Below are 9,772 nucleotides of genomic sequence, written 5' to 3'. Positions count from 1 at the left end.
TGTCAACTTTCAAATGCAATTTCATTATAATGTGACGTATATCCCTATTGGAAGTTACACGTTTTTCTACTGAGTAGTAGTAAGAAATATTAACTTCTTTGAATTTCTCTAATTTGTTCATGAAACTACTTCATAGGTAACAATGAATTTCCCCTGTGTATTTTGAGGATTTGTCGCATTTTTTATATTTCTGAATTATCATTTATTTGTAATTTTTTATTTATTTATCGTGATTTGATTTTATCATGCATTGTAGTATTGTACCTTGAGCTAACCCTTACACTCAGATTGAATCTAATACAATGTGTTTTAGTTTGAGAAATTTGGTCAAATTCAACTATGAGTGCCTTGAATTACAAGTTAGACATCTTAAAAAAAGTTGTTTTTTGAAGCTTGATTCGAATCATTACTTTGGCTGATTTGAATCAAGAATAAATTTAAATTTTAGAATTTGGCGTTGTGAGTGTGATTTGAATCAATATAATGTCTTATTCGAACCAAATACACCTTAATATGAATTGACACACTAAAAATGTACGATAATATTAAAGTAATAAAAAGAGTGATCATTCCTCAGAGTCCGATTTGAGTATTGAGTACTAATAATTATATTTTTGTCTAAGACGGTCAATTTGTCTGATTGTTTTACTAAAATTTAAAAATTGATTTTCTTAATAATTCAAAAGAAGAATCTAAGACAATGGTTCATGCCTATGATTTCACTCATACATGTTTGATTCATATTTAAACCAGTTTTTTTATGCAGAAAATAATAGATATTAGTAGTAATCTCCACTTTCTTTGGTGCATTAGGATGTTCTAAACCAATGAATTTACATACTTTTGCAGTGTATCTCGTTCATGTGGAAACCCGTAAAAGTGAATATATTTAAAAGATAAATTATTTCTCAGTTGACTTTGAGACACTTTCGTCGCCTCAAAATCAAATGTTCAATTTTATAAGTTAGACATCAATTTTACCCTTTTACCGTATAATTGATGACAAATGTTCCAACTTCTGTAACGAACATATTCCTTAAACACAGAAACATTTAAACAAATAAAGTATTATCGTTAGTTATCATTATCAGACAACTTGCATGAGGTCTATCAATTTGGCAGTCCTCGTGTCTCGGATCCTAAAAAGTCTACTCAAACATTCTATGAATAACATATGTGTTCATAACAATAATAGTAATAAGCTTGAAACTTAGAACCTGAAATGCAGAGAAATGTATCACAAGAGTTTTCTCTCCAAAGAAGCTTCAACAAAAGTATAACAACTTATAGAAAGGGAAAAAAATGCAATAAAAAAATAGAACTTAACAAAATGCTAGTATGTAGAATGTAGATTGTGTTTTTCTCCTTGTTACATATCTATTTATTGGCCTAAGATCCATTAATAATGGCTTTAATTCGTGTTAAGAGATTTTGTTGAAGTATTGCAATAGTTGAGATAGTCATAGCATGAAGAGACTTCATTAATTAGTTGTCATAAAATGGAATCTGAAGCAGATTTGGTGCGCTACGAGAAGATGGTAATGCTAGCTACGGCTAGTACTGTTAGATACAAACATACTGTAGCACCCTATGCTTTTATGTATGGGGGATCTGACTACGACCATTAATGCCTGTTACGGCTAGATTGTAGTGGGATCTGTCAATTCGAAATGGAGACTTCTTCTTCTTTATGCAATCTTTATGCATTCTTCCTAGTTCTACTCCAATTTGTCTTATCTTATTCTCCTTCATCTGAAAGATAGAAAAAATACATAAATAAAATTCACCAATTTGAGACCAAACTACTTAAACAAAGATACATAAATAAAATGCACCAAATATATATTAAACATGTTTGTAGCTGTTAAGGAAGCTCCTAAAGGTGTTATGTCGTGGAAGGTATTGTCTTCTTCAATTGTTGCTCCTTCATTTGATGGTATGACTCCTACTGTTAAATCCTACTTTGATAGTTATGTTGATCGTATTGTTGCTGATGCCCAAGAAAGGGGAGAGCATCATATTGCTCGGGAAGATAAGCTAGCTACTAAAGCCATTGAAATGGAGATTTGTCAAGAGGGAGTCAAAACTCTTGAAGACACGTTGAATGCTTTGGGGATTTAAGTCAAGGAAGTCGTAGCTGCTAATGGTTTGAGCCCCTCTTTCAACAATTATATTTTTTAGGAGATGATCAATTTCACTCGACCTTCCTTCATCCCAACATGCATATCATTTCATGACATTTCATTTGTAGTGTAGTTCAGTTTAGTTTAGTTTGGGTTTATTTTTCCTGATAGTTTACATTGTTTGCGAATTCATGTTGTGCTAATTTTTTGTTGATATATATATATATATATATATATATATATATATATATATATATATATATATATATATATATATATATATATATATATATATATATATATATATATATATATATATATATATATATATATATATATATATATATATATATATATATATATATATATATATATATGTGTGTGTGTGTGTGTGTGTGTGTTTTTTTGTTTTTGTTTTTTGGAACCTTTGTTGTTATTATTTCTTATTAGTTTGTTATTATTTTTCATATTTGTTATCAGTATCTTTGTCGTGATGTTAAATATCTATCTCAAATTCCATTTATATTGTGCATGATAGCATTTATTGTTGTTATCCAAAATATTGGGTCATCTTATTCCACATAGCATTACACTTCCTTGTGGTTGTCCAAATCCTCCCACCAAGAGCTTGTGTCAGAAACTTACTTTTTTATATTGTTCAAATTACACAACTTGATATAGGGAGCTCCCATGTGTCTTCTTATCTTTGTTCACCTCTTTATTCTTCCAGTCGTAATCAATACTCTATGTTACATAGTCAAGCTCTCTCCCAAAAAACTTTACACTCTAAGCAAATATTCCTATCTAACGTCCTAATAAGAAATAATTTTATCTGAGAACATATCACCCAACTCTTATATGTAATAAGATGATAATCTCTTTTCCTAAACTTGGTATTAACTAAAGTAAGATAAAAAAAACCAACAAAAAATCTAAGAAGGACTTATCCTCCGCATTTAGCTCCCTGAGACTGTACCCCCCCCCCCCCCCCCCCCCACGCACAATCTCCAAACCTCTTTCTATTCTCCTTACATGTTAATTTATATTCTCTTTTAGAAAACTTTCCTTGTTGAGGTATATCCTAAAGTAAGCCTTCTAAATCCTCTCTAAATTTTACCTTAAGGTGTTCTGATAACCCAACATGAGGTTCTTAAGCACTAATAACATTAAATGTGTCTTGTTCCACTACAAATTTCAAGACTACGTTGCAATATCCTACTCTTTTCACATCCATAATATCCTCCTTCTACTGTTATATAATATTAATAAAAATACAATTTGTAATTCGAATATCCAAAAAGTAGTCCAAATTAAACATCATCAAATTTTGTTCGGATCAAGCCAATTTTTTTTACCAATCATGCTAAAACAAACCAAATTGCAAGTAAATTTCAAATTAGGGTTTCATCTATCCGCCTCTCTACCTTTTCCATGCTTCCCTCGGGATAATCATTGATTGTAAGCAATCTATGGAACATATCTTTATGGGGTATTACTCCCAATCTTAGGGTTAAACCAAAAAGGCATCTATAACCATTATTCGACCTTCCTACTTATATCATCCATAAATTAGTCAGAATGGTCTTCTTGTTTAGAGCCAATAAGGGAAACAACTTTTCACTGGGAGGAGAAATTTTGGAATCCCAAGCCTCTACTGCCTCTTAATGAAGAGACTATAGCATTATCATAACGGGTAACTAGAACATCACTTCAAAGACCAAAGGAACCCAATATAAGATGTCACAGCCACCTAGTTAAAAGAGTTAAGTTAATTAGACAAAGATCTCTAACCCCCTAAGCCTCCCTTAACTCTTAGGCTTACACACATTGTTCCAATTGAACCAAGGGATTTTAGAATCGCCCTTAACATCTCCCCATTAAAACCTTCACTAAATTTAAACTACTTTCCTCCAAACCTTTACTGCATTTTCAAAAAATACAAAAAAAACATGGATAACATTAAGCATAAAATTAAGCAAAACCACCCATCCCTAAAGCTAACATACATGTGCTTCAACGAATTCATCCTCTTAGACAATATCTTAACAAGGGGTCCTAAGTAGCTTCTTAGCTCAGAATAGCCCCAACTAGAACCCTGAATATTTAAAATGCAGACTCTCAATTCTAAAATGAAGAAAATCACCAGCAGAATCCAAAAAACCTAAATTCATATTGACATATATCATACTACTCTTAAAACAATTACCTGGAGGATAAAAGCAAGCTCAAAACCCCTAAGAATAGTCTTTATAGTTTAAAGGTTGTCATGAGATGAGCCTGCTAAGATAAAGGTATCATATGCATTAGATATGAGTCTCATATCCTAAAACTAGTGAGAAGACCTAACTCAACAATCCTACTAACTAAATTTCTTAAACCTTTCAACCCCTAGCAAGAAAAGGAGAGAAGTTATGGGGTCCCCTTGCTTCAAAGCCCTTTGAATGTTAATCTCTTGAGTTGGGAAACCATTGACCAACATCACAAGATTCTTAGCAAAAACACATGAACTACAAACCTCATCTTATTATGAAAACCAAATTTAATCAACATATACTCTAGAAAATTCCAACTCACATTGTCATAAGCTTTCTCAAAAGTCACTTTAAAATGAGGTAAAGATCCCTAGCTTTCCTAGCCATGTCAATCACTTCATTCAAAACCACCACACCATCCCCCTACATTATACCTTTTAGAAATGCAGATTGATTAGGGGAAACAAGTTTTTTCATAACCTCCCAAAATCTAGCAACTAACACTTTATCCATTAACTTGTATAAAGAACCAACCAAATAAATAGACCTAAAATCACTAAAAATCAAGGTGATAAAGTAAGAAGCAAAAGAACAAGGTAACATGACAACGAAACAAACTGATGGAATTGATCAAACATAACCTCAACATTTTCCATAAATAGATCCCAAAACCTTCTAATAAAGGAAAAAAAGAAAAATCATCAGGGTCAGGGCTCTTGTTACCATCGTTCAAGACAATAGCATCATCTAACTCCTAAAGACTAAAAGGAGTAGTCAAGGCAATATTATCCTCAACATAAAGAAAACTAATTGATCACTTCTTGTTTAATCTCAATCAGTCCTTCCAACCAAACATCACCAACCTTCAACGATAGAAAAACATTCATTCTACCCATAGTCTTGACTGAATCGTGAAAGAAACCAGAATTATAATCACCTTCTTTAAACCACTTAGATTTGTAACAAACAAAATTTATTTTCACACATTTATTATTATGTTTTGAACAGATTCTCATTACTATTACATACATATGCACACATATATAAGTTTATATTGTAAGTTTGATGTTTTATGGTTCAATCTCATGGCCAAAATTCACTCCTAAATATGTGCATTGTAAAAAAAATTACAAGTTATTGTTTAGTATGTTGTCAATGTTTTTGTACTATTTGGTTCATTTTTATTCTTCTTTTTTTACTTCTTCTATCAAGATTTTGTTTCACTTTTAATTACAAAACTGCTACTAAGTTTTAAAATTGTTTATTTTTTTTAATTATTATTTGTATTATGAATGAGACCATTTGAATTCTTTTGGAACATGTCTTTGGACAACTTTGAGGGCCATATCCCAATAAATAGTAAATAAATATATGATATTGTTGAAATTAAATTGCCCTTAATTTTTAGTACATTTATCTTTTAATTAATGTTCTGGACTGGGCCGAGCAGGCCCAGCTCCCCTTGTCAGCCGAGCAGGCCCAATCCATTTGGGCCCATCTTACCGTTACGAATTGGTCAAGCGTGAAGACCCATGCGTAACGCGTCAGCGAAGGATCCGGTCAATCACCTCCGAATCCTACGCCATGCTCACCCAGAACGTGGGTCACCTGCTGACTCAGCCCTAGCAGAGGTTGTTCTGACAGTCTCCTAGCACGTGGGCCCCCAACTGGGTTTGGCCCAATTAGGAGACCTTGGCCCAGCGCTAGGGGCTATAAATACCCTCTTTCACTAGAGAGTCAGGTATTCATTCTCTACTTCTTAAACCCTCACTCTCTCTGATAGCTTCTGACTTTAGCATCGGAGAACCTTACAGGTACCCCCCCCACCTTGTTCATCAAGCCAGACAAGCTGCCGTGACGATCCATTCTGATCAGGTTAGATCAGAGGCACCGTCTGTGGGAATCTTGCTTCCCCATCTTTTCTTTCTTCAAGAAACCTAGAGATCAAAGCTCAACCCATTCCACGATCATCATGGCCAGCAACAACAATTACGATCAACAGAACAGCGACCAATTCAGCGTTGAACGATTGAACCAAGAAACTGCTGCTGGCAACCAGTCTCGTCCTCGTCGGACGGGCAGAACCAATCAACTAAGAACGGGAAAGCGGCTCCCATCGGGCAATCCAAACCCAACGATGGAAAACCGCCCCCGAGAGACCGTCAGACGGCCACCCCGTCAACCCAAAGCTCCAAACAGGTCGAGGACCTGGAGGCCGATGCAGAATCCCTCCAAGTCGAGATCCCGATTCCAGAAAACATCGACCCGGTCACTGCCGCACTGCTCAGCGCAGTTAACCGGACCAACACTCTGTTGTTCGAGCAGAACAAGAGGATAATAGCTGCATTGGGAAAGAAACGTCGATCCAGGACACCTCCGAAGAGGCGCTACCACCACCGCTCCTCATCCAGCTCTCGCTCTCCTCCCAGGAGGAAGTACCGCAACCGCTCCTACAGCCCCTCTCCTAGACGAGGCAGTATGTCCCCCGGATACAAACGCGACCGGTCCGATTCCGAGAGTCCCCGAGGACGGAAACGGAACCGTGGCGCCGCTTCAAAGAAGACCTCTGTTTCCAAGCACAAAGACCTATCACCGAGGAAGAAGCCCGCCTCCCTCATAAAGGACGCGGGGAAACCCTCAAGAAAGCTGGAAAGCCCTCCAAGCCGGGACATTCCCCGAAACGTCCTCGTCGCTACACTCCTTCACCTCCTGAGAGTGACGAGGAGAGACAAAACCTTTTCTCCAAGGAAATTGTCAAAGCCAGAATCCCCAGGGGAATGGAAAAACCTCCAGTGATGGACCACTATGACGGGACCACCGATCCTGAAGACCACGTCCTCAGTGTTGAGACCATGCTCGACTACCACTCTGTAAGCGGCGCCATCAAATGTCGCATCTTCCCGACAACTCTGAGGGGAGGCGCAATGACTTGGTACAAGAATCTTCCGAGGAATTCGATCCGCTCCTCGGCCGAATTCAAAGACAAATTCTCTCACCACTTCACCGCGTCTTGTCGACATCCAAAGACAGAAGCCTCTCTGGAAGCAATAGTCCAGGGACCGACCGAGTCCCTCCGAGCCTTTTTGGACCGATTCAACCGCGAAGCAGTTCAGGTGCCCACGACCGAAGAAATGAAGTTATATCTGCTTAATAAAGGGCTCCGACCTGGCAGCGACTTCCACAAAGTTGTCGGCATCGAAAAGCCACGAACCCTGGAAGACCTCCTCATCAAAGCTCAATCATACATCACCTATGAGGAGAGGGTCAATCTCCTCGAAATGAAAAAAGCTCTAGGCGCGATGACACGACTCCCCGCCGTGGCGGAGAAAAAAGAAGGGAGGAGAGATCCAGAGACAGCAAAGAGAACCGAGGCCCATTTGGACGCTTCACAGAATATACACCTCTCACCGCTCCCCGCGAGCACATCTGGATTGAATGCAGAAGCACCAAGTTCAAGGACGGTGGTGTCCGCGTGCCAAAACCGGGGGCGCCAAGACCAGGAGCCGACAAATCCAAGTGGTGCAAGTACCATAAATCCTATGGACATCTGACCGAGGATTGTGTCCACTTAAAAGACGCAATCGAAACGCTCATCAAGGAAGGGCGCCTCTCGAAGTACACAAAAAGAGGGGACACTGCCCAAAAAGACGACAGGAGGTCGGACAAGCCCGACGAAGACAACTCCCCCGACCAGAGGCCGTTCCAGATCGCCCTCTCCGTAACCAGGCCCGAAGACTTCCTCCCCTCCACGGAAGTAGCCTCGGCATATAGCCCCTGGGAAAATTTCCCCACGGCAATGGTCATCTCAAACGGTGCCGTCACCAGCCCCTTATCCGTCGGTTCAGTGAAAAGAAAATTTGACGAGCTCATCGACAGCAACGCCGACATCGGCCCTACCCTAAGGAGATTCAAGGGAAAATCCGAACCGATCACATTTTACCTCGAGGAAATGCCCGGTGGATCGCCCAACGCCAATATTCCCTTACTCATCCGGGCAAAAATGGCGAACTTTGATGTCCGTCGAGTCCTAGTCGACGAAGGCAGCTCATGCGACATAGTGTACTCACAACTTTTCAAGACACTCCAGCTCGATGACTCCCATCTAACCCCATACGTTGGAGCCGACCTCCAGGGTTTCAACGGCTCTACCTCCAAGCCTTGGGGATACGTCGAGCTACTAGTGACAATCGGCGAGGAGGACACCACCAGGGTGATCAAGACTCAATTCCTCGTCGTCCACTACGAATCCCTCTACAACTGCATACTAGGGAGGCCCCCCATTGCCGAGCTCACCGCGGTCCCGTCCACCGCCCACCTGTTAATGAAATACTACACAAAGAGGGGCAGAGTAGCGACAATCAGGGGCGATATCGAGGCAGCAAGAAGATGCTTCGATGCGGCAGTCAAAGGATACCAATCCGTGAACAAACAGCCGAAGACCTCCAGCAAGGCCGAAGAAAGGGAGCAGAGCAACAAGCCAGACGTGAACTCCATCGACCTGGATGCACGGTTTTCCGAGGAAGAACTGAAGAACGCCTCCGAGGACCAGACGGCAGTAAAAGGGAAGTCCGCCTGCCCCGTCCGCCCAATCCCTGACGGGGACTTCGAGCTCATCGCCTTGGGAGACGATCCGAACAAAAAGGTCAAGATTGGAGCAGGGATACCAGAGATCGCAAAGAAACAACTGCAAAGTTGCCTTCGCCAAAATGCCGACCTCTTCGCCTGGAGCGCCGCTGAGATGCCCGGACTCGACCCTGAGGTCACCTGCCATCATCTTAGTATTAGTCCGGCTACTAGGGCCATAGCTCAACGTAGGAGAAGGCAGTCTCCCGAAAAAGCGGAGGCTGCCGAGAAAGCTGTAAAAGACCTCCTAGAGGCAAACTTTATTTCCGAGGCCAAGTATTCAACTTGGCTCTCAAACGTTGTACTCGTTAAGAAAAGTAATGGAAAATGGAGAATGTGCGTTGATTACACCGATCTCAATAGGGCATGCCCTAAAGATGCATATCCCTTACCTAATATTGATAAATTGGTCGACAACTCGGCCGGTTACAAACTTTTGTCTTTTATGGATGCATATTCAGGATACAATCAAATACCTATGGCGAGGAGCGACAGGAAGCACACAGCCTTCATGACCGAATCAGGCAATTACTATTACAACGTAATTCCGTTCGGGCTCAAGAACGCCGGGGCAATCTACCAGCGGATGATGAACACAGTCTTCCGAGGAGAAATCGGCGACACTCTCGAGGTCTATATGGACGACATGATCGTCAAATCTCGAGAAGAAACCACTCACACCGACGACCTCGAACGAGTCTTGACCCGAGCAAGACAATGAAAAATGAGGTTCAACCCCGAGAAATGCACGTTCGGGGTTAGGGCCGGGAAGTT

At 40.1% G+C, this 9,772-nt stretch overlaps 2 protein-coding genes across 2 annotated transcripts; both read left to right on the top strand.

Annotated features, from left to right (window-relative positions):
- Positions 1 to 1,851: 1,851 nt before the first annotated feature.
- On the top strand, positions 1,852 to 7,171 carry LOC131648550 (uncharacterized). Its single transcript, XM_058918302.1, has 2 exons — positions 1,852 to 2,068; positions 6,435 to 7,171. Exons 1-2 carry the CDS (start codon positions 1,852 to 1,854, stop codon positions 7,169 to 7,171), a joined length of 954 nt encoding a protein of 317 aa, XP_058774285.1.
- Positions 7,171 to 7,926, top strand: LOC131648549 (uncharacterized). Its single transcript, XM_058918300.1, has one exon. It carries the CDS (start codon positions 7,171 to 7,173, stop codon positions 7,924 to 7,926), a length of 756 nt encoding a protein of 251 aa, XP_058774283.1.
- Positions 7,927 to 9,772: the final 1,846 nt, after the last annotated feature.

Source organism: Vicia villosa, linkage group LG2 (genome assembly GCF_029867415.1).
Source record: "Vicia villosa cultivar HV-30 ecotype Madison, WI linkage group LG2, Vvil1.0, whole genome shotgun sequence".
NCBI classification, from domain to species: domain Eukaryota; kingdom Viridiplantae; phylum Streptophyta; class Magnoliopsida; order Fabales; family Fabaceae; genus Vicia; species Vicia villosa.
Note: the sequence above shows the minus strand (reverse complement) of the source record. Positions and strands in the feature narration are given on the sequence as shown.

Excerpts from the sequence above, each read along its gene's own strand:
- LOC131648550 (XM_058918302.1), top strand. The coding sequence starts at position 1,852 with ATGTTTGTAGCTGTTAAGGAAGCTCCTAAAGGTGTTATGTCGTGGAAG. Across the intron at positions 2,069-6,434 it reads AGCCATTGAAATGGAGATTT|TCTCGTCCTCGTCGGACGGG; the intron begins GTCAAGAGGGAG and ends GCTGGCAACCAG.
- LOC131648549 (XM_058918300.1), top strand. The coding sequence starts at position 7,171 with ATGGACCACTATGACGGGACCACCGATCCTGAAGACCACGTCCTCAGT.